The 25793-nt window shown below is 39.4% G+C and overlaps 1 protein-coding gene across 1 annotated transcript in view; it reads left to right on the forward strand.

Annotated features, from left to right (window-relative positions):
* SHOC2 (SHOC2 leucine rich repeat scaffold protein) overlaps positions 1–25793 on the forward strand; it is a 70622-nt gene that overhangs the window by 21056 nt on the left and 23773 nt on the right. Inside the window, exons 2-3 of the mRNA XM_082052293.1 lie at positions 6123–7060; positions 22189–22326. Coding sequence (XP_081908419.1) covers positions 6358–7060; positions 22189–22326 — 841 coding nt within the window. The 5' untranslated portion in view covers positions 6123–6357. The remainder of the gene's footprint in view (positions 1–6122; positions 7061–22188; positions 22327–25793) is intronic.

Below are 25793 nucleotides of genomic sequence, written 5' to 3' on the forward strand. Positions count from 1 at the left end.
CTGACCCAGCTCCACGGCCTTGGGCTGTGCCTGCAGGGAGGCAACAAGCTGCTCCCTCCAGGTGAGGGGGAATTAGGGCCGAAAGTGGGGTCACATCCAGATAGATCAAAATCAGACTAGATTGGTGGTCTGCAAGCTACCGTCTGTTGGCTGTTCATGTACAGGATCTAGATGAATTTAATGGTCAGAACCTTCAGTTCAACAGCCTCTCTGTTGAACAAACCAGCCATTGCAGCTGGCACTAAGGGCCATTACAGCGTTACGCTGCTGCCGTCCACCGTCCTGCACTCTGAAATAAAGGCATTTTCTTTCCAAAAAAGAGAGAGTCTCTAGCTGGTGTATTGCGGGAGCACTACTTTCGTCGAGTTATTAGGCAGCATTTTTGCTGTCTGGGGGTGCAACGGCTGGTTGTTCCTGCGCTGCCTCCGCACCTCTGAATGAGGTTTGTGTTTGGAGGAGCCGCGCGAGCCCTGCTGGCTGACTCAGCAGTTTGCTTCCAGCTGGGCTGTGGTGGCTGCAATGCACTGACGCAGATGAAAACTCTGTGGGTCAGATGTTTGAAGCTAGTAAATTGTAGGAGAGAATGTGCTTTGTTGGCAAGTGACTCGTTGGCTTAAACTATTTGGGTTTTGAAATGAAAGTGGTGACTGTCTTTTTTTGCATATGTGGTACTGAGAATGGAAAGTAGTTGTAGCCGCTTGGGCAAAGCTTCCAATTTAATCTGTTGCTTATTGATGTGTTCATGTTTGTGGTGTAGTGGAATATGAAGTGTTTTTGATATATGCCATGCTATTCTAAGTAAAAGGTAAATACTTCTAAGAAGGTAGACTTTTTGTTTGTTTGTTTGTGAACAGGTGTTGCTGCAATTACTAGATAGCATTTGAACTCTACCTTGTTTAAATCCACTTAGGTCTGACTAATCAGAATTTCCAAGATCAGAATTACGATCTCAAAGCATTTTTATTATGTAGTGGAATCATTGTCTACTTATTCCAGAGTGCCAAGTATGAGCGGATTCCTTATTTCTTTGCCGTGTTTAATATTTGAAATGATCCTTTTCTGTTACTTGGGTTGAAAAGCCTTAGGCATGCCGTGTGCCCTTTGGGTTAAGTTTAGTACAAACACAGAATAAAGGGAAAAATCATTCCTATTCCATGGTGAAATTATGCATGTAGTAAAGAGCTTTCAATTTCAGGCTTATAGGTTTCCTGCTATGCTACAGGAGAAGTAAAATTCTGTTTTATTTGAGTGCGTTATATTAGGCTACAGTGAAAATGATGCCTTAGGTATCACATGCTCAGAATATTAGAAATGTTTATGACTTAAAGTGCCTGTTTTGTCTACCGAAAGACAAAGCAGAGACCTGTAAGTGTTTCAGTGGATCTGTGAAGTTATCATTTTGTAAGACAGCATGCCACGGTGATGTTCCTTTGGCAGAAAAGACTGCGGTTGGTTAGCCCCATCACTCGAGAGGGAAATGTTTCAGCACTGGGAGAATATTGTATTAACGATTTCTTCTTCAAACCATCTCCGTGAACGTACAGGACACTTTCATATACTCGCAAGTCACAAGACACATAACTCAGGCTGCTGAGAGTAACTCCTGCAGGGCTGGCCTCTTCTGGAGAGGGCCCACCGCCCCGGGCCAGGACAAGCGGGACTTGTGGTGACACCGTGGTGCTGTTGGTGAGGTGAGCTTGGGCCATTCCTGCCGGCACCTGGGCTTGTGTCACCGTGGCAGCCAGGGCTTGGTCACCTGAACTTTGCTCACCCCGGCTCCACTGCAGCCCTGGTGCGGTCGCCTGGTGCGTCAGTTCGTTAGAGACCTGCATGCAGACTGCTTGCAAGTTTGTTCATGTAAAATCTAAATTAAAAGATGTAACTGGAGGGAAGTCTTTACTAACCTGTGAAGTAATATTGGCAGTGGTTATTTTTTGGGGGGGTGGAGGGAGTTAGCAAAATTGCTCAGCAGTAGTGGGTCGCAGACAGTTGAAAGTCTTTTACAGCCTTCTTTGACTGGTAGTTGGGTGAAATCCTTTATCTCAAGCATCATATTGTATTAGATAATGACCAGGAAACATCAGTATTTATATTACCAAGCTGCAGGTGATTAGTATTATTCCTTGAATCACAGACGTGATTGTTCCTACGTTACTGTGTGTTTTTTATAAAGCATTTATTGCATAAATGGTATGGGTTGTATTGCTCAGAGTAACTGAAATCTCTTTCAATTACTTGTACATGTTAAAAAAACCCCAGTAAATTGTACTACGTCTGTGTTACTGTTTTTCGGGCAGCTAAGGAAGGCGATAGTGTTTAAGTTGCTTGTGTTTCTGAAGTTTCCTCAGTTACAGTTGACAGAAAAAAATAAATACATCTGGATTATCTTCACCAGACATCAGGAGAAGTGAATCAAAACTCTGATGCTGGTTATTTATAGCTACTTACAAATATTTTATTTTAAAATAATGTTCAGAACAATTAAGAATTTTCCTTAACTTCTAGAGAAGTTTGATTTTCCTTCATATGCCACACCAAGCAAGAATTATTCAGTTTTCCAATTTCTCCAGCACATAATAGTTAAATGTTTTAATGTCAATTAATATTGACAGGAAGTCGGTTTGAACAGCATTGGAAAATGGAAGTAGTTGGCAGAACTCACTAATTTCACTGAATTTCCTTTTGCTAAAAATATCTCTAAAAGAATCTCTCCTTTTGAGATACAATGGATGCTTGTTTGACTCTAGTTTAGAATTGATGATGACTCTTGTCCTTTACCCAAAAGGGCTTGAAAAATATGAATAACCTTTTGAAACATATTTAGCTTCCTCTGTAGTGTATGTAATTATGCTCATGTCTGCCAAAAGTTTACATACGTGCTTCACTTGATGTATGTGAATAACCTCATCAGCTTGAATGATCTGCGATAGAAATGAAAGTTCTGTAGAGATGTTTATGTGAAGCTGCAAATTTCATTTGTATATGTGTTGGTAGGATTAAGGAGTTCTGAGTGTAGTTGTCCTGTTAAATTTTGAGATGCAACTCTGTCATTAATGTTGGAAATGGTAATATTTTAGTCATGCTAACTGAAAACGTACAGCATATAGATGGAATACATGTAAATATAAATATGTATTTTCATTTATAGACATGCAAATATGTTAAAAATAATTTTAGGTTGCAGTGGCAGTATTAAAAGTTACGAAATACTAGAAATAGGACGAGTTTCTTATAGTTACTTAGGTCCTGTGCTGATGCTGCATTGTGATACAAGAACGTCATATTGTACTTACAGGACAGCCTAGAACAGTTATTTCACAAGTTTGGCCAATTTGGGGAGTAAGTCAGTATTATTTAGCTAGGAAGACTTCTTGCTTGGACACCTTTTGCTTGTGGCACAAGTTGGTGACGTGTGGCAACAGAGGATTGTAGGAAGAGGAAGGGCTGTCTCATGAATTACGGTTCTGCCCTGGCTCTTGCACGTGCCACAACTTTTTCCTCCTGAAAAAAAAGTGGGGGACAAAATGTTGCAGGGATGTCAAGTAATGGGAATCACCAGGACACAAACGTTGCCTTGTGCCAGAGGAGTTCACAGCTTCCCGCGGTAACGGGGTGGAACCCGGCCGGGTGGCGAGACCATCGGTGGTGGGCAGTCCCAGCCCTGCTGAGTTCCAGTGACTCTGGAGGGGTGAGGCCCTTCCAGCTGAGGTATTTTGTGTGTTGCCCCTGCATTGGCTTGTGTCTTGTTTCATCTGGAAAAGCTCTCATCATAAGCTTTTTTTCTTCTAAGTGCTAGTTGGAGTCATTCTAGCTATTAGAGTGTTACTTCATTTGGAAAGAAAGAGGCTAAACCTTCTCAAACGACTTTAAACACATTTTGCAGTCTCGGGCAGTAATGAAAATCTTCAGTGTAGAGATAAAAATGACAAAGGTGCAGTACATTTCAATGTTAGCCTTTTGTCACTCGGAACAGTGTATTTGGAAGGCCGGCTGCTGGGTGAGCTTGGCTCCAGTTCCCAGGCGTTAGAAAACCACGGCTGCCCTTGGCTGCCTGTGAGTTGGCCGTGTCCTGGCATCTTCGGCTGTGAGGTGATGTTGGAGTCTCTGCTTATGACCCTTTGTATTGCTCTGAATTTTCTTTCTGTGCTTCAGATGATGTTTTTAATGACTATTCAATCTTTATCCTTTGGTATAGGGAAAAGATTTTCTTTTGTTACCAGAAAATGAAATGTTAAACTGGCATATTGAAACAAGGAGCTTTGCCCTGCTTTTTTTTAGGTACAATTAAAGTAATTGCAAACCAAGACAGTGAAATGCATGTGGATTATTTGGAACATTTGCAATACTGAGCTGCTTTCAGCAGTTCTAATCTCCAGCCGTCTTTCCTTTCTGAGGCTCTTTGAAAACCTCGCTCAGCTGCAGCGCACATAAGAAATGGAACAAATCGCTTGGCGGGTCCGAAATTTGATTAAATTGAAAGCTCATAAGAGCAGCAGCCCTTTGAGTATTTTGCACTTTAGGGGCCTGATGTGGTGCAGTAGCTGCTTGGCACTGCTACATAGCTGAGTTTTATGTGTATTACCAGAATTTAGGAACTGTTACCTTTTGTACTGAAAACAAATTATCAGGCATTTTAGGCTCCCACCCTTGAGTCAGCTGCGTTTTTGTATTTGGAGTCATTACATTTCCTATTGCTGGAGTTTTACAAGCATGTAGATGATACAGTGCTGAGAACAAGTTTTAAAATACAATGTAGTGAGGTGGGTAATCTCGAGGAAAAGTCACATTAGTGGATGGAGTAGATGGTGGAAATCTTTAGGATGCGATAAGAAACCAGCTTGTGCTTTCTCAGACAGAATTTCCAAGTTAAAATTAAAAATAGTTACTTGAGCTTTGCTAGAAGATGTTTGTATTTCTAATGCTTGCTATGCGAAATATTATTTAAGTGATTTTGATTATGAGTTTTATGAACGTGTACAGAAGATAAAATGCCAGGACAGGGACACAGCTCCTGTGGCAGTTTTAAGGGTATTTTAACGCAGCTCGTGTGGCTGGGCAAACAAGGTACCCTTCCGAGATACAAACATTCTTCATCAGTGAACGTGCATAGCAAAGGAGAGTTGAATCTAGGCTAAAAGGTGGGCTAACGTGGGGACACAAAATTATTGTTGCCGTTGATTGAGCATTTATTTTCTTCCACATAGATATATTCAAAAACCTCTCCAGAGTATTCAGTCATGAAGTTCTTGGGCATGTCATATGTTTTGAATTAAAAAGCTACTTTCTATGTTGCATGATGATTTTATAAAAATGTAAATGGGGCTCTGTAGGTTTCAGACATCTGTTCACTTATTAGGCTGCATTATAGTCATTGGGGGGAGGATAAAATTCAAGATACTGTTTAAAAAGATGATATATCCTACTCTCATGAGAAATTCCTTCCTAATGTTGCTTGTCTTGAAACAGAAGATATTATTTCTTCTGAGCTTTCAGTTGACTTTTTGATAGATTTATTTTTTAAATCCTTGTGTTTGTGTCTTCAAAGCACGTGAAGCTGGTGACAACGTTGTGCTCCACGTTAAAAGCAGAGACCTGCAGTTCAGAGCCGGTTGGAAGGGAGATCTTGAGGCAAAGTGTTCGTGTTACAGTAGTGTTTTAGATTTCACTGTGGATTGAACTGAGGCTCTTTCGTGCTGAAAGAATAAGCCTGTACAGGTTTGTTGAAGAGGCAGGCACTTAAAATTATAGCAGATCTTTATTGACTGATTGGGTGTGGACAGGAGAGAGAATAATCATGTTGATGACCAGGGTGTTATGCCAAGAACTAGCTAAGATGCAAGATGGTGACTCAAATGTAGCACTGAAGACAGTACTATGTTAATGAATTGTAATTATTCTCTTATCATCTGTACTAATTAGTATCAGTCTTCCAGCACAGTGGGTCTTCTGAGCAATATGTGTAGTATTTTTGTTTTAGCATGGGGTTTTTCGTTGACATTTGAAGAGAAGGACAAATCATTAATTTAGTGAGCACAGGCTTGATGTAGATATATTCAAAATTTAACTGGAAGTTAAGTTATATATTTACACTAACTTTGGCTTCTCTTCTCTCTCTGTTACAGAAGTACTAATACGGAGCTTTTGACCTTCTAATCTCTCCAGCTGAATTTCCTGATACCTGGACTAGGAAAGAGTGCCTTCAGAACCAATATGTAGCAAATGGGTGTCACACCTCCAAAGCTCCTCCCTTGGTTCAACGCTTGCATGTTTTAAGGATCCTTGTCGCCTCAGCAGTGAATTGTTCTTGTGAACTTCAGAAACGGATTTCATGTGGTGCTTGCTAAACGCTGAGTCACCATGAGTAGTAATCTAGGAAAAGAAAAGGACTGTAAAGAGAAGGATCCGAAAGTCCCGTCGTCAAAAGAAAGGGAGAAAGAGGCAAAAGCCTCTGGAGGATTTGGGAAAGAGAGCAAAGAAAAGGAGCCTAAGACCAAAGGGAAAGATGCCAAAGATGGAAAGAAGGACTCCAGTAGCACACAGCCTGGGGTAGCTTTTTCAGTGGACAATACGATAAAAAGACCTAATCCAGCCACAGGTACCCGTAAAAAATCCAGCAATGCTGAAGTGATCAAAGAGCTAAATAAATGCCGGGAAGAGAATTCAATGCGCTTGGACTTGTCCAAGAGATCTATACACATGCTTCCATCAGCTATCAAAGAGCTAACGCAGTTAACAGAACTTTATTTATACAGTAACAAACTGCAGTCCCTACCGGCAGAGGTGGGTTGTCTTGTGAACCTGATGACACTGGCCCTGAGTGAAAACTCACTCACCAGTTTGCCTGACTCTCTTGATAACTTGAAGAAACTGCGCATGCTTGACCTGCGGCATAACAAACTTAGAGAAATCCCCTCGGTGGTGTATAGGCTAAGCTCTCTCGCCACTCTTTACCTACGCTTTAATCGTATAACTACTGTGGAAAAGGATATCAAAAACTTGTCAAAACTCACCATGCTTAGCATACGAGAGAACAAAATCAAGCAACTACCTGCTGAAATTGGTAAGCGATTACACTGATTGAAAGTTTCGTTCTGTGCTTACGTTAGTTTTGCAATTCAGTTAAGTATACGTAAACTACCACTTCTCCAGGTGCCCTTTGTCATTTCAAACTTCAAAAAGTTATGCTCTTGATCATACTGTTGCAATGCTAGCTTATGTTGAGAGCAATCAATACCTTGGATATATTTCTTTCAAAACAAAAGCTCCTTTTCTTCATCTGTCATCTTAAAATCAGATGTATCTTGTTTTCATCTTTGCCTTGTGCTTTCACATATTGTGTCTTCAGAGCCCAGATGGTTTAAAAAAAAAAAAAGATACAGGGGCATACTTCATTTTAAGATTTCTTTATAAATCATTTACGAACTGTTGCAAGTTATAAACACATTATGGGCATGTTACAGAGGGGTGTGACCGTGGTAATACAAGGTAGAATAGGCAGCTACATGCTATTACCATGAGCAAGCTGTTGGATGCCATAACAGTTCATAATGTAGGTTAATGATTTGTGAAAGCCTCTACCTTTTATAAGTCATGAATATATTAATACATGGGCTCTTAATATAAAGTGGCCAAATGTTGAATGCATGGTAGATGATTCTTAGGATTTTTTTAATGAATAATATTTGTTTTTCCAAACATTGTCACACATGTTTGAAAGACGGTGAAATAGTATGAAAGTGACTTATTGATTTAAATAGTTTATTACAAAAGGTATGCTGGAATAGCCGTATATCAAGAATTCCCTAATTTGTTCCTGATAGGTTCTGATTCATGGAAAACATCTCTTTATCAGACTGTACGTGACAAAATATTTGAACAATGTATGTGCCTCGTAAAAGGGAGATACTATTATCAGTCATTTCTTTTTTCTATCTATGTTTGTTTAAACTGCAAGTATAGAATCATGGACTCATAGAATAGTTTGGGTTGGAAGGGACCTTCAAAGCTCATCTAGGCCAACCCCTCTGCAGTGAGCAGGGACATCTTCAACCAGATCAGGTTGCTCAGAGCTGTGTCCGATACCTGTGCCAGAAACGGAACTTCAGGACAGAGGTACCTTCCAGGCCTCAGTTTTCAAGTACTTATATACAGTCGTTTTGGAAAATGCTTTGAAGAGCTTCAAAACATTCAGCATGCAAAGTGCTACCAGTTAGCCGTACCACTTTCAGTGCTCATTTTAACAGATACAAGCAATATGAACTCCTTTGAACTCCTTTATACTACTATGAAGGCGCTATAGAGTTCACTTTCATTTCTCAGAGCGAAGCACCAGTTTACTGGTCTAAACATTTGTATAGCAGGTAGAGTTTAGTCCCTTTAGGGGGAGGGGGAACATAAACTTCAAGCAGTTAAGAAACTGCTTCAACTTTCTTCAAGAGTGAACAAAAACTTGTAAAAGCCCTTATAACACGGTGAGCAGTAGTTCCTGTGGCCTCTTTTTAAAAGCTGATGTGGGACTTTTCCCTGTTAACCAAACCAGTGCATGGATATGTTGAAGTGTTACTGAAGTTGGCCCCTGTGCTCACTCATTTTGCAAAGCTTGGGAAATGCTCATTTGGAACCCTAAATAGATCTGTTTCCAACTAGCAGTGTTTGCCTCTTTCTCCTGCACCTTGATATATGTAAGATATATAAGATAACATGCCCTTGATGGCAGGAGCTCCTGGGCACGTCTGAAGCTGCTGATCACATTCCCTGTGCTGCCTGGCACAGCTTCTGTATCTGATAACAGCAGCGGAGAGACGTGGAGAGGCCGTCGGTTGTTGGTCTGAGTCTTGGGCTCCCTGTAGCTGCAATCGGAATGGTTTCTACTAGAATCCACAGAAACACTTTCCTGCTAGGCAAAAATGAAATGGTTAATGTGGTATGTTTTCTGATCAACATGATTTTTGAGTTGGCACTGACATCTGAGCAATCCTGGGGATTTCCCTGGGGAGAGCTAAGGAATTATAATTTTGACCTATTTTGCCACTTCAGTTTTAAGTCCAACAGCTTCCTTGAATCTTGTCCTAATCAGAGGATCATACTGGAAACCATGTGGCTGATGTTTGCAAAAAAACCCAAAAAACAAACCCAAACCGTACTGTGTATTTCTTTATACAATGAAGAAATTGTGACCGATGTAACTGGTTGAACTGTGTTACACAATTGTCAGTACTTTACCTGGGTCTGTTTGTGTCTCAGTGATCGAATGTAATCTAACAAAGAGTCAGCTTCTGAGGTTCAGCTGGGGATAATACTGCATACATTTAAATTAACACTAGTGTGTGAAGAAAAACTTTTGTGAGATGTTGTATTCCAGTGCTTGGTGTTGTCCCGCTAAACTTCTTGTAGGTGTGTTTGATACTGCAGACGTTGTTGCTGCTGGAACCTCTTTGTTTCTTAACTATTTTGTTTGTTGAATTTTTATGGTTAAGTTTACATTAAAGTATATAATTTCTGTATGTTTGCTTACAATAGTCTTGAAAGAGATCATGTGTAACAGTTGTGTGGAGAAATTTGGTAGATATATGTATCATGAAGGAATATATGTAACTTGCTTCTTTCTTTTGTGTGTGCGTTGTTTGTTGTGTTGTTTTTTTGTCTTGATATGCATTTAGGCAGTGTTCCCCGTTCTTTATCAAACCCTAGCTTGACAACATTAACTACTTTATGGCTGTCTTTGTATCCAGCAGTTAGTTGTGCCTTTATTTGTACTGTGACAATGCCCCTGTTCATTGTCATGGGTTAGCACCTCATTTTGGAAGGCACTTTAGAAGCACAAATGCAAGAGGACTGTCACCTTTATGAAGAATTTTGAAGGGAAATCGCTATGTTCCACAGCGTCCCCTTTTATTTGAAGTAAATTTTCTCTGACTAGGTCCCTTGCAATTTAATCAGTTGAAAAATAAAATAATTAAAGGATTTCGAACTGTAAGTAACACAAATAATTTTAACTGCCAAGACATACAGAATGGGCATTTGGAAACCTTTTTTTCTCAAATAGTAAAAACAGACGAGATAGTTTCACTTTTGTAGTTGTTTTGTACTGACTTTCATGTATCTTTGCTCTAGTACAAAGAGGAAATATTTGAGTTGGAAACACAGCTGAAAAATGAAACTGCTGAGAATTTATTTCTTTTAGATGGAATTTCTCTGTTTCTTTAAACACTTGTTATTTCTCTACATTTTACATGTGCGCTTGGAAAAAACCTTGCCTTTTAAGTCCCAATGATTTTAATCCCTTGTGTGTTTATAGTATGGTTGCTACATACTATATACAAGCAAGCACTGTTATATTATCAGCTTGTAAATAACACAGAAGTTTTTGTTGCTGCAAAGCGGGAAATAAAACGAGGCTATTATTTTTTATAAAGCAATGTCGTGCGGAACATTTCAAATTATTTTTCTTAAAAATACCCCATTGTTGTAAGGCCTAAGGCTCATGTATCTCATGGCAAGCTAGTGTGCTTGTTCATATTTTTAAAAATTCAAAGCTTATGTAACCTGCTGAGTTCTCCAGCAAGGCAGAGTCTCGCAGCAGATAGCTGTGATGTGTTCGTGTTGCTAATCTGACACATAACTATGCGAAGAATCCTGGGTTTTCTTTACTTTGTCTTTTGGAGGTAGATCTGCTACAAAAGTTTGCCCTGGACAAAAAAACAAAACAAAACAAAAAACCCAACAAAAATAAACCTAAACCCCGAGAGTTCAGCTGTAAAGATGCGATGTTGCTACTGTTCCCTCAAAGAGCCAACGTTAAGTGTGATGGCATTAAAGTCTAACCTGGTGCTAGACACTTGTGTTCAGTGGCAGTGAAAGCCATCACAATGTATCTGTTCTGTATAATTGTAAAAGGCTTTCCAACTGAAGGGCCTTGCTGCTCTAAAATAAAGGGTCACCCCTTTTGTAAGCAATCATCCCATGTAATTTTCTAGGATTCTTTTGTCTCCAGCCTTAGAAAATGAAGTTTATTTTCCTTCTGCTCTTACGGAAAGAAATCGGAAGTAGGTCGTGGAGTCTAAAGTGCTCTGATATTTGAGACCTTTCTTCCAATACCCAATATATCTATGGCTGGTTGATTTTTGTGCTAGTGACGTTTCATTGCTTGTAGACACAGCAGTTTGCCTCCCTTGCTTCCATTTGCTCTCCCGCTGTATGTGCGGGCAGCAGTCAGGTCTTCTCCCGGGCATTACTCACACCACAGCTTTTAGTCCTGCATAAAATCTCCATTCCTTCTGTCACCCTGCTATCCTTTTTCTGTGTTGTCTTATGTTTTGAATGCTGAGCGTGCTTGATTAGTTGGAATATGCCATTCCAGATGAGAGTCTCCCTCTCTGTGCTGGAGATAACTCTGTCCGTGCATCTGGATCCCGTTGCAGCTGTGTTAGACTGACCACACACATGCTCTTGTGACCACCCAGGACACATGCGCTCTTTGCTGCCTCTGTCCTCCCTCTCTGCCAGAGGTCAACCCTGAGATCATAGCAGCAATGTGCTCTTTTTTTACACTACTAAATTTCATACAATTTCCATTTTTTTTGTTTACCTATTTATTATTATTTTCATAAGAGTCTTTGAGAGAGAACCTCCATCCAAGCTGGTGTGTTATTTTCAGTCCTGTTACATCCATAGCAACTTGTAGTCAGTTCCTCGAGTATCTTGACATCTTCTACTAGTCACCTGAGTCTCCTGGTTATTTTCTGCACACTACATCACACATCTTTGTGAAGTCTAGGATCACTAGACTGAATAAAATAGATCTTCCATATCTTTGCAGAAAACTGTTAACTCTTTATGCCAAACTAATTTGATATCTTACTGATATTTTTTCAAATCACTTTTTATTTGTCTCTCTTTTAATGACTTTTGTTAATGTTTCATGCAGATTCTGTTGGTCTGCATTGTGTTTTGATGACTCTGAAGTCATCAGAGTCTCCCCTTGTTATTTCTCCTATCTTAAATTTTCAATTGATAGTTTCCAATCCTATGGTAGTGTTCCTTGTTTGATAGATAACATATAGAAACTATACTCCTGATCATGATTTCAAAATAAGTTTCTAGAAAAGCTTATGTAGGACATCTACTGCTTGCTGTGCAAGAGTACAGTAATAATACTTGTAAGAAAAAGATTTCTTTTAGGAAAGCCAGAAACTAACTCAAAAATGTTTCTTAAAAGCCTGAGTGAAGGTAAAACATTTAACAAAACACATGGTTGATGAAATTTTAAGTGGCTCTGAAAACTTCTTTAAAACAACTGATCGGTTACGGTGTGTCTTGTCTTGAGGGAAACCTAGAAGTGGTGAACAGTTCTATTTTGGGCTTCAAACTGTCTTGAGTAGTTAAAAACCACAAACTTAAATGAGGTGACTACACTGGGGGAAAAGTTGCTTTGCATCTAAACCAAACATTTTAGTGAGAAAGAAGAAGCATTACTATCTATAGTTAGTAAACAGATGTGTGTGGTTCTGGTATGTCCTTTTGTTTTTCCCCAGAATGCAGTAGCTCTCATTCCCTTGCATGCAGCTGCTTTGCTACAGGTACGATGATGGCAACAAGTTTTCCTGTCTTTTCAATATTCAGAAAGCTTCTTAATTTCAAATAGTATTTTACTCAACTGAACACAGTAAACCAAAAAATGGAGAAAATATTATCTGTGCTTTGGAAGAACATGGTATTTTAGTAACTTGGCAAATTCAGGCTCTAGGCATCTAGCAAGTCATTGAATAGTTTGGGTTGGAAGGGACCTTTAAAGCTCATCTACTCCAACCCCCTGCAATGAACAAGGGCATCTACAACTAGATCAGGTTGCTCAGAGCCCCACTGATCATTTATTGGTCTTCTCTTAACACTTTTCCAGCAACATATATATTGCTTCTATATTTTTAATGCAATTGAAATGATTTTAATAGGCAGTATAGTAAGCTGAGGTCTTGACAAACATTGTTGCATTTTCAAATATACCTAGACTTGTTTGAATAAGATCTAAAAATACTCAAGTCTATTTAACCTAAAACATATTCCAAGGTTTTTTTAATACCTTTTTTTTTCTCTCCTTATGTCTCCTTATGGGTGAAAGGGGCAGTATCTGATCCCTTCCTCACAGCTTCCGAGCTGCTCCTTCCTTCTGCCTCTGTCTGAGCCCATCGATCTCTCTGAACTAACAGAGAGATGTTAATGGTTTTGCTGCTTTCGTTGTCTGTTGAAATGGGTGAAGTTTCAGATCAGAGTGGGGCTGGTGTGGGAGGGCATGGGCTGGTGATGGGGAGCACTGAGCCCTCACAGCAGCTCCATTGCTGGAGCTCCCTGGTGAAACCTCACAGGTAGTATTGCTCATGTGCTGTAGAAGCGTGTGAAGTGCTCTCCAAGTGGTTTGAAGAGGGATGGATTACGGTCTGCACAAAGACATTGAAAATGCATCAGATTATATTTTCAGAATCTCTTTTTTTTTTCTCCTTCCCCCCCCTGCTTGTTGCACAAAACCATGTACAGCTTATTAGAGTTCTGGTAGCATCAGCTCAGCCCCACCTTCCTGAAGCATTTTTTTATGGTATTTTTTATGTATAGTTGTAAGAACTAACTGATGCAAGTTTCTTGATGGCACAGCTACCCTGTGTTGCTCTTTGTGAACCTTCAGTTTCTTATAAATTGCATCCTACCTAATAATGGTGATAAATTTTCTGAGTGCATCTTGCCCGCTATCCTGCTTCTGATAGTAGCCCTAAACAAATGTCTGCATAAAAACAGGGTAAGTATATGTATGAGGCTTAACCTGACTTCTTTCCCAGATCCAGCTATTTTTGTATCATGGATTTCCTGAGTCTCGTGCAGCTTGTCTCTACTAATTCTCAGTAGACTTATCTTCTAAGAGCTTGACCATTTTTTTCCTTTAAACTCCTATAAATGCTTTGCATCCTTAGCAAGGACCACAGGTTTGCTTTGAACGTTGTTCTTGACAGATGAACTCCAGTTCTCATGTACAGAGGTGGTCAGCAGTCATCCTTATCTCCGTGCCATTCACGATTCATATGTTGTCCCTCCAGATTTTGCTTCTGAATGCTAATGGATTGTTTGAAGTCCATCACTTCATACATGAAGCTAGATATGGGCCCCTAGTCCTCATATCTCTTTACCTTTTATATGCCTAATTTTATCTGATGTTTTGTTGCCCAGGTATTTAATCTTGTGAAGGTTTTCTGCAGTATCTCACTCTGCCTTTGTCCTTACTGTCATAAATAATTTGGTATCAATTAGCAGACTTCTGTTGCTGAGCCCTAGACTAAAAGGTCACTGTTACATGGATGTTGAACATATATATATATATATGTATACACACACATATGTGTGTGTATATATGTATACACACACACATATGTGTGTGTATACATGTGTATACACACACATATGTGTGTGTATATATATATATGCATATATATATACACACACACCACACATACCAAGTGCAAAAGCAGAACTTACCTGTTCACTTGACTGTTGTGTATCTGGTGGCATCCATGCAATAAAACCTTAATGGAAAGGTTTCCACGTGGAAGATTTTCCGAAAAACAGTCTGCAGGGATAATTGTGGAAATGAGTTCGCAAGGTGGATTCCAGCTTCATCACCATATCTGGTAAATTGTCCATTCCACTGAGATCAAAAAGTCGAAGATTAGAATGGAAGAATGCAAATGCTTTGGTGAGTCAGACAGCACGAGAAGGATGAAAAGCAGAGGAACTGTCTTGGGATGAGGCCAAGCAAATGCTTCAGTTTGCAGGCTGTTACTTAAGCAAGCCGTTTGCATTTATTGTGTTGAGAGTTTTATTGTATTCCTGCATGGTGTGTTGAAGGGATCGTTTTGTACGATCAGGTTGATAATATATTATTTGCAAAGACAAGCTTGCACCTTATACCAGTTTGGGATATTTTTTTATCCTCTTAGAACACACAGCTCAAATAGAAATAGTATAGTCAACACAGTTGAAATTACATTTGCATAGTTTCTGCAAGTTTCTGAAGACTCCAAATATTGTGTTTTCTGTCTGTGAATGCAACTCTTATTCTATGGAGAATCTGGTCAGGGCTGTTCTGCAAGGGAAATATTTTTAGATTGTAATTCAAGGAATCTGCCTACACCAGACTTGGAATGTCTCTGAGACTTTCTTCTGTTCTTCCCTTCCCCCGTCTACCCAATATTTAGATCATTTGTGGTTTCTTCACTACTTTGAAACTTTTTTTTTATAACACTTGCACCTGTTTGGTTTTCAGTAGCATAGAGAGCCACCCAGATGTGTGCAGCTGCATTAGTTCATGTCTACTCACTCCATACTGAATGTAATGTCTCCTTATTAAATGACTTGTTAGTCGCAAAACTTTTCAGTGATGCTCTGAATTTAATTTCCCCCTTTTTTTAGGAGACCCGACAATATAGGGAAATATTTCTTTACATTATTTGTATCTCAGAACACCTTCTTCCTTTTCAGCAATTTGAAGGAAACCAAGTTGTGTTTCTTGGCTTAGCTGGCATGTTGATTTCTGCAAACACAGTGGTTTGAGATTATTTTTGTATTTTAATGTGATAAGATCATGAAGTGGTGAACAGAAGTGGAATGAATATAGGTGTTGATACAGAGCAAAATGACTGCTTATTCCATCCAGTTCTGGTTACTTTCTTGAGCTGCAGGAAGGGTGAAGAACTTGATTTTGGCCAGCTTCAGATTTGTGTCAGGATCCCGATTCCTGTGAAAGCTCTTGTGGGGATGCAATCCCATCTTGTCAGCTTCCTTCTTGTGAAATTCCTTCTGATTACATTTTCTTCAGACAGGCTTTAAGATAATGATTAAGTAGTCCCGCCTTTTTGATCTACTTGCAGAGCCTATTGGGATGATGCCCCAAGTGTAATTCCAGTAAATACTGGCAGCTTGCTAGAAGTCCTACTCTCTTTTTTTAAATATATCAATGGTGCAATTATTTTAACTGTTTTTATACTTTCCTAAGTGCTGAACAGAGGAAAATAATCTCTTCCCTCAGGCTGCCCTTGCTCACATAGCCCAGGACCTGGTTACCATTTATTATTTGGGAGTGAGCACTCTTGTTCCACACTGAGAATGACAGGAGCCAAGATGTGACCGAGGTTCAGCCTCAGCAGGACCCCCTGGTCCATCCCTGCCGAGCTGTGTCCTCACCGGCTGTCGTGAGGCTGCACCATCTGCTTCACAAGCTTATTCCGTTCTGGGTGCAAGACTTTGCCTTTTTCTTGGCTCTTCATGAGGTTCCTCTTGGTTTATTCTACTGCCCTTCTCAAATCCTGCCTTGAGCCCTTGCTGATACTGTTTCTTTTGCAACTTTCATGTGTTTTAAATGTTGTTTGAACATGTTTTAATTTTATTTATATTTGTTACTTTCAGTTATAAACAATAAATAAAGACTGTTTTGCTGTTGTGTCTTGCTGACGCTTGTTTAAGACCAGGGTTTGACTCTTTCCAGTTGAGCTTAGCTTCTCTGTTTGAGAGGTTTGATAACTAGATCCTGTTGTGCATTCTGCAAATACTAAACATTTTACTATGCTTATCACTTACCTATATAAATATTTTAACTTTGGTACATAAGTCACTTGTGACCATATTAAAATCGCATGCTTTCTACTCGGTCATACTTCTATGTAAGTTATAGTTGTGCAGTAATAATTCAAAATAGCTCTGACTACTTAACTGTTCTTTTGGGCAACTGATAATGCACAGCAAAAAAATTCAGGTTGTCTGTTACAGTGATGTACTCAAATCTCATACAGAGGGAGAAGATTCTGAAACTGTAAAATGGTTGTGTTTTGGTTTGTTTTTCTAAAATCAAGACAGAGTATTTTTTTTTTCCAGCAGAGAACCTGTTGAGAGATTGAGAACTACTGAAGTAATGGCAACGGTTTATAACTCGTCCCCACCATTGCTGATTTCAGATAATTATTCTTTACAAATGAGCTCACAACCAGTGTTCGGACACACCAGCCTGAAGTCCCACCAATATTTGCATTCTTCTCTTCCTTGTCCTTTCCATGAGTCTTGATCCTCTTGCTGTGTCATCTGGCCCAGGATTTATCATGTTGTGAAGGATTTCGTAATTTTCAACCTCTTTAAGCATGGGCAGGGACGGAGTTAATCCAGTGGAAAACAGACTGTATTTCAAATTGCGTTTTGCCATCCAGGAGTGTTGCCTAATGTGAGAATTAGTGGTAGCAGACACTGAAGCGTCTTTGCTATTGACCTAAACTCTTTCCATATACGACTGTTAATTTGTGTGCACTTTAATATATATTTTTTTTTAATGAAGCCGTATTTTGTTTTTTAAGTGGCCAAGAAGAATTTTCAGAGTTACGTAAGTCAGGGCATGTAACTTGGTCCTCTTGCCATAACAGGCTTTCAAGGTTGGCCATGTGCTGAGACTGTAATTCTGCCTCATTATGCAGAACACATTAGTCATTTTGTAATGTTGTTTTTTTCCAGCAGGTATATTTAGCTTTGTCATGCTATAACATTTAGTCTCTGTGCATATGAGAACAACAGTGAGGTGATTGCTCACCGCACCTTTTTAAGGATTGTTGAGAAGTATACTTAGCTGTATTTTTAACAGTGTTTTTAACTGGAACGTGGTTGGGAGTCTTCACAAACTATTTAGCTGAAAAATGCAAGTGAATAGTCTGAAATTTTTATCTTGTAGGACCTTTTAAAATATACATTTTTAAAAACTATATAATAGGATGTAACTAACCATTTTGTGAAGGTTGTTTATAGAGAAACCACTTTATGTATTTCATATGGGGATTACTTCTATACAAAATATTTTATTGTTAAGCCAGCTAGTACACACAATTTCTATCTGCTTTCTTGGCAGACTTTGTGCAATATAGTATTTAAACATAAAAAGGGTGAAAAAAGAAAGAGTGGGGGGGAAGGCAAAACTCAACCCCAAACCCCAGCACCTTCCTAGTTTATTTTCTAATTCTCCTGAGGATGCTTGTCCCTTCAATGCAGTTGCACGTAGTCCAAACTGAATCCTTTATTCATTACTGTGAGCTTCAGATTTGTCTATTTTGGACATTACTTGTGGTGAAGAGAGTTAGTTCATTTTACCTGTCACTTGTATTTCCCTCAAGCAGTGCTTGCCTCACTCCAGTGATTTCAGGTGTTCGAACAGTCCTCTGAAGTGATGCTGGAGTTGTCCACATAGTAAATGGGAATGGATTTTTCTTTAGTAAACCGCTTTCTGGGTAAGGCTGATTTTGAGCTGCAGCACATTTCTAGCTGGCATATTTCTGTTTAAATGAATTAAGATACAAATGTGTTTCAGCAACGTTTATATAGTACCCCAGAAAAGAGCAAATGTTGATTCTTTTAATATGAGCTCCACACTCCTTAGCTGTTTTTCTTTTAATACCTGAACAAATCTTTAATTTAGGAAAACTTTATTTTTGATTTTTGAGATAAATTACCCTGGCCAAGAAAAAAAGCCAGATTTCAGTTGTATCTTGGTGAAACTTATTTTCACTTTTTTTTTTGAGAAGCGTTTCCTTCAGTACAGTTGCCGCTGTTCAGACAATAAGAAGGACACTTTCCATCACTGAAACAAGCTGGCTTTACATCTGCTCCTCGGAACAGCATTGTGCAGATGGCCTCAAGTTTGGCCTCTTTGTTCTTGCAGATCATTATTTGTTGTATCGATTGTTTGTGCCATGTGTTTCTTTTTGAAATAGCTGCTGTTGTGCAGTGGTGCCATGCACAGTGTTTCCATTCACGGGGTAAATCACAGCAGTCTGTCAGCTGGGGAAAGAGCTGCCCCTGTTCTGTAGCTACTGGCTTGGAGGCAGCGTGCGCTCTGTGTCCAGAGTGGTTCTGGTCTCATGTACTGGGATGTTTCAGCATGTTCTTTGTGTCCAGAGTGGTTCTGGTCCCATGTACTGGGATGTTTCAGCATGCTCTCCATGTCCAGAGTGGTTCTGGTCCCATGTACTGGGATGTTTCAGCATGCTCTCCATGTCCAGAGTGGTTCTGGTCTCGTGTACTGGGATGTTTCAGCACGCTCTCCATGTCCAGAGTGGTTCTGCTCCCATGTACTGGGATGTTTCCGAAGTGTTGGTCACATTAACTGCAGTGTTGCTGGTGCTCAGACGTCCGTGCTCACAGAACAGAGCCTCTCACCTGGGAGAACAGTGAGAGCTGAAGGAGAAGACAGAACAAATGGTGCTGATCGGGCACAAGGTGTGACCAGCACTGGTTTGTGAAGGACTGGACCCTTTGATTTCCTTATCCCTCTGTTTTCCCACACTTGTTCCCAAACCACATTGATGCCTCCCTTTCCCCTTCCCTAAAGATCCCATAGCAACTCTTGCCATCCCAGGTTGCTCTTCCTCACACCCCACAGGAGGTATTCAACCCCCACATGCAGGAACAGCCTGCAAGGTGCCCTGGGGAGCATTTCCATGTACTCACTGTGACGGGTCTCACGCTGGCCATGGGGCTGATGGCACTCCTGGGACAGCCAGCGTTGAGTTCTCCCACCCACTGCTGATCCTCCCTGTGCCTTTGCATGTGAGCCTCCACCTAAACATTTTTCACCTTGTTAAGCATATTGGATGTAAGAATTTTTTTCATACGTCATGGAGAATGACAGGAGAAATGTACCTTGAGTGCTTTTTGTTGACTTGCACACTCTGTGTTGTGTCTCAGCAATCCAAGTTAAGGTATTGGAAGAATTTTAATGTCAACAACACTTCACCTCCCCTCTGCTTCTGCCCTTAGGGGAGAAAAATAACATTTTGGTAAGAAGCTGTCAAACGATAAGAATGACTATGTCCAAGAGCAAGATTCTTTACTAAGCAATGTGAACTAAAAGCTGAATATCATAATATCTATTGAAATTGCTTTCCTTAAGGCACTGTACTTCATGATAGGGCTTTAACTTGATTTCTGCTCTAAAGTCTAAAATTGTTGGGCAATCCTCAATCTATTTTAACATTCCATTTTTTTATTAAATGTTTTTAAAAGAATGCCTGCATCTTTAATATAACAAAATTAAGTATGACTATCCAAATCAAACCAGTGTGAGCTTGTCCTTAATTGGCTAAATGAACATGGGCATCTCTTTTCTCTTTTTCTCTCCCCACAATTAGCTAGTGAGGTGTTTGTTTCAAACACGTAACTTGCCGTTGTCAAAGTTTTCAGCAGGTGCAAAAATGAAGTGCAGCAAATGTTGCTGCAAAAACCCGAGTCTTTCTTCGACTTCAGCAGATGTAGAGTGGGAAGAGCCAAGTAAATGAGAAATCAGTGTGATGAAATGAAATTTATGCCACATTTCAAATTTGACATCATTGGTTTAGGTCTGAAGGGAAAACAAATCAAAACAGTAATCGTGAAGTGAAAACTACTGCCCCAAAGTGTGCGAAGGTTCTTGAGTTATCGTAATAAAGATTTATGAGGTTCTTTTTGGTTGGTTTGTTTAAAGGGAGGGATTTTGAGTTTGTTCTCGAGCTTTTCTGCCTCCTGTTGCCTTCTATGCATTGCCCACTTGCTTCCACAAATAATAAAAAGACACTTCTGCTACAGAACATTAACTCTTGCTCAAATTTTTCTTAGATTTGCTTTCTTCTGCTTATTAATGGCATTGAAACCCGTGGCTTGTGCAGTGCAGGATGCAGCAGGTTTGACTATTGACTCTGGCTGCCTGCAGTACACTTGGACAGTGACTTGTGAGAGGGGGCGCACAGAGGGATGGAGGAGCTCCTTAAGCACCACCTTTACATCTCCATCTGCCTGGTTTCTAGAAAAACATGGCAATTTCGGTTAATAAATCCAGGAAATAAGATCAGTTATGTGTTAACAACCTAAGAAAAAATGGAATAATGAAGCTGTTGGGGTTGCCTTTTTTTGCTAGCCTTTCACAACTGTTTTGTGATATGTGCTAAGTATTGTACATGACACCTGCAACTCAATGCAGTGTCTGAATTCATAAATATTTTATGATTTATTAAATCACCATTTGTGATTGCCTGCTGATCTAATGGGTAGATACTCCACATGCCAGAACTTGCCCAAGCTGGTCCTGCAGCCTGCGGGAAAATCCTTAAAGGATTATGTCAAAGATACAACACTGAAGCTTAAAAATAGACATTTGGTCCTCCAAAGGAATTTGCTGCTCTTCCAGCTTTGTTACTGAGCCATGTTCTTCTACACAAATACAGTGACCTCATCTTTACTGGACAGAGTTGAAGCTGTTCAAATAATTTGCATTAATTTCACCTCCATCAGATGCAAATATACGTGAGTGCTTACGCCCCTGTATTCATGCATGCACGCGCTTTTTTTTTTTTTTAACAAGCCCAACAAGCTGTTGCTCAGAATACAGTATGTTTACCATTTAAATACATGAAACTACTGTACATAGAGAGATGTGCCTAGCTGTACTTCTAAATTAATGTGCAAATGTCAGGAATGAAGCAGTTCAACATAAAGTAGCTCTAAACTCTAAGCATATCCAATCTTTTTTAAGGCTTAACAGATAAGCCTTTTATTTAAAACTTATTTGCTGTAGCTTTGCTTGCATATATAAAATATAATAATCTGCGTGAATAGGTTTACAATTTACTTACCGTAAGTTGCCTTTTTTGCGATGACTAAAAATGATTAAAAACAGCACTCTGGGTGAATTACCTGGATTGTCAGCCAAATCATTCTGATGCCTCTTAATTGTTGATTTTGTGCCTGAAAGTAGTTTGTGCTATAAAAGCAGATCTCAGTTTCTCAGAAGTGAATACAATCCACTCACTCTGTGATGTTTTGAACTTCTGGTCAGCCTGAAACAAGTGTGAGGTACAGGTTTTGTATCGTGTTTCACAGCTTGAACTGTCAGAAGAAAACAAATGTTTCTTCAGAGAGTCTATAAAAGCTTTACTTGAGTTTTTAAAAATTGTTGCTTGAGTTTTAGATTTGCCTGATGAAATTATGATCCTGTAATGCCTTATTTTATATGTATAAGCTTATGGTAGCACTAGCTTTTTCTCAGATTATCCAAAAATCTGTCTGATTCTGTTAATCTCTGTGTGGAAGTAATTGTCTAGAGCTGTACATGAAGGAACTTGATGTTTTGGTTTTCTTGTCTGCTTTTAGGTGAGTTGTGTAACCTCATAACGCTGGATGTAGCGCACAATCAGCTTGAACATCTTCCAGAAGAGATTGGAAGCTGCATGCAGATCACCAACCTTGACTTGCAGCACAATGAGCTCTTGGACCTGCCAGAAACCATAGGTACGTGAAGAGGCTGGAGAAGAGAAAATAAATCGCTTTTTCCAAATGTTCAATAAGATGAACAAATTTAAGAATGAGGCTTCAGTTGGTGGCTGTAGAATGACTGGTGTTCAACTCAAGGCAGCTTCACACTTGAGATCAAACGCAAGGTGTGCGTGTTACCTTAAAGGCTGTTTAGAGCTTTCTGAATTACGTAATTAAATTTAGCTGTGCTGCAGTCTCTAATAATGAGACTTATAAGGACAAAAATTCATTTCTACGTCTGATTTAAGATTCTGTGCTTATGAGTAAATATCTGTAGTTTGTCCGTTCTGTGATGAAGCTGAGCATCGAAATGAATAAAAGGCTAAAAGACTCATAGTTTTGATATGTCATACTTTGGCAGAGAGCCTTAACTAACATCTTTGGCTAAAGAAAAATAGAACTAAAAAGGTAAATATTTTAAATTAATTGTATATATTTCATGCTCTTTGGTAGAGTGACTGAAAAAAAATCTTTCAAGTCCACAAAGTTATCATACGCTAATGCAATAAAATACGGGGGGTTTGCAACTTAGATTGGGAGTAATAGACTGAAATAAACATTATCTTGGGCGGTTTCAGGATCTCATATAGGATGAAACAACAAAATATGACTTTTCCTGTTTAATTAAATCAGTTTTAAAGAGATCCGATGACAGATGCATGCTGTGGTTTTTAAAAAGACAAAAAACAGAGGCCATCATGATTTTAAGCTCTTATTTGTCACCAGAATGTACTCCGAAGAATGAACATTATCACTCGGACAATATTTAATATGGAACATTTCATTAATGTTCTTTAATGCTAGGAAAACGAATGATCAGAAGAGTGAGGAACCTCTTACTCCAGCTTTTCTTCTAGCAATAGATTGTTGAGTGTGGAGTTACTGTGGCTTTTCGTTTAGAACGTTTGACCGGAACAGAGTTTACATTGATGAGGTATCCACTGGAGCTAAATTTCCTTCCTGGGCTGATGATATTTTTAAACTCTGGAGATCCTGCTCCATCTGGAATTTGCATCTAACTTACACAATTCATAAGCTCAGCCTTTATTTTTGTAGCTATTTTGTAAATCTTCTTGAAAGCTGTTTTACGTAAAACTTATGTGTAGTCTACATATCATATTTAAGAAGTGAATTCTCCAGATAAACTGTTAATTATGGGAAAAATTCTCTAAGCAGGTGTGAGATTTCCATTTTCAGGGCTTATAGACTACTATTGTTGATTCTTGTGCAGAACAGTAGCGTGATTTACCGTGTTGTTTAGTGACCGGCAGTCACAGAGCTTCTCAGAGGACCACAAAAATCACTTTTAATATGATGCAAGGCTGTGCTTACATGGAAAGGCCTTTGGGTAGGAGAGGCGCAAAGTTACTTAGGCAGTTAGATCATTTGTTATAGGAAATTGCTGACTGGGCAATCAGGATTGTTTGGACTCACCTATTTCTTCAGAAAGTTATTGTAAGGTTAGGTGGTTTGTATTGAGTCAGGCTTGTATCTGGTTGGATGGGATTTCTGCCTGTTTTCTTTGTTTGTTTTTCCATAGCACTGTCCTCATAGTTTTTTGAAGTTAGATATTTTAAAATGTATATAGCTGTCTCTTTATGTGCTTATCTGAACTGAATATCAATGCTATATAGCTCAAAAAACCCACCAAAGACATGAATAATGGTAAGAGACAGCAGTGTGCCCTCATGTCTTTAACCTTACACTGGTTCAGTTTTTGCTCCGCTGGAAAATACCTGTTGTTTTTATTGACGAATGTGTAGTAGCTGTTTAGAGTAATATCTTAAAATCAGAAATTGCTCTTTGTGCCACATATAGTTCACAAACAGCCAGAGCTGAATACTTAAGGGGAAAAAAAATTAAACTCCAGCTTAAATGATAATGATCAACCTACATTTATACATGTTACAGAAAAGGCAGCCATAGCCGGTTCAGCAATGTTGGCTTTATTTCTTAGTCATCGCAGTTTTGATTCAACATTAAAGCAAGTTGTGGCTTGATTTTCAGATTGCAGCTTGCTTTGTGGTTAGGATTGTTCAGCGAGAGACTGTGAGTGCTGAGAAGAGCCCAGCGAGTACATGGTGCATCGCCCTGGCGAGCGGCGCTGCCCGACGGCCCCTCCAGCCTCTCCATCCCATCCCATCCCTTGCTCCTCTCGCCATCTCTTCCCCTACTCAGGGGTACCTACCCGGTGTTCAGCACAACTGACTTTTCTGCCAACATTTACATGCTGCCAGCTTTCAGTACACTTAATATATAAGTGCTGTTAATTTTTCCCCAGTTCAGTCAAACTGGGGTGGGGTCTCAGACCAGAAACAAAAAAGACCAAGCACATTTACTCGTTATAGATGTTTAATATGAGGCTTCTGTTATAGAACAGACTTTCCATTACTGACAGGTCTGTCCCCTCCTCTCTCACCGACACTGTTTTGATGGAGACCTGTTTGGTTTGGTTTGGTTTTGTTTTGTTTCCTTGAAAGGGATGTTTTTGCCAAGCTGCTTTGAAAAACAAACAGCTCCCTTCCTTTTCTGTTGCACCCTCCCTCAAAAAGGACCCCTTCCCTCCGCCCCTCACCCCACCAGAACTAAAAAACCCTTGCAAAATGCTTCTTAAACTCTCTGCCGGATTATCCAACCAAGTTTTGGTTTTACCACAGAAAGATATCTGAATCTGCCAATTAAAAAAAGCTTGTTTTCTAACTGACAGCACTGCATGAAATGTGCTGGAGCTGCGAGGAAGGGATGCTGGAGGGTGACATGCAGGGGAGCGGCAGGGAAGGGATTATGCACTGGCAATGATTACAAAGGTAGCAGAGCCAATATACCCACTCTGTAAAAATTCAGAGTTCTTGTTTCAGCTAACGTTTTATAAGCACGCTGTTGTGCAGTAACAAATGTCAATTTTAGATATTAGTTGTCAGGAAGTGACCTAATGTCTTGCTTTATAGATATTGGCTTAATACATTCATATCTGTATTTCTGTTGATTCAAAATTGTAAAGTACTTTGTATATGAGATCACTTCCTGTAAGAAAAATGAGCTTTGTGGAACAGCTTAACACATTCCAAGAGTCTCAAGTCTAGAATCAAAATCAGAGTGGGATCTTAGCTGCTTAGTGTTTTAATTGCAGATTTTTTCCCCACCCCCATTTTTTTGGGGAGGGTGAGGGAATTATGATCTATTTCTATTTACACAATGTTTTATCTCTGTATACTTAGCTGGCATGCTAACAGTCCAAAATATATATAAAAGAAGTTAAAGAACATACCATTTCTATTGAAATGAATAATTGAACTTTTGAGAGAGAGAGAAGGCAAATTTTGGGTGGAGTAAAGTGTTTGTTTGGATTACAAGCTAGCTTAGAAATTTTGTGCTGTAAATACCACATTGTGAATATTCCCTCTTTGAACTTTTAATTTTAGCATTCTGTACAAATGTGTTCG

The sequence above is a fragment of the Streptopelia decaocto genome (genome assembly GCF_964273445.1).
Source record: "Streptopelia decaocto genome assembly, chromosome: 5".
Classification (NCBI taxonomy): domain Eukaryota; kingdom Metazoa; phylum Chordata; class Aves; order Columbiformes; family Columbidae; genus Streptopelia; species Streptopelia decaocto.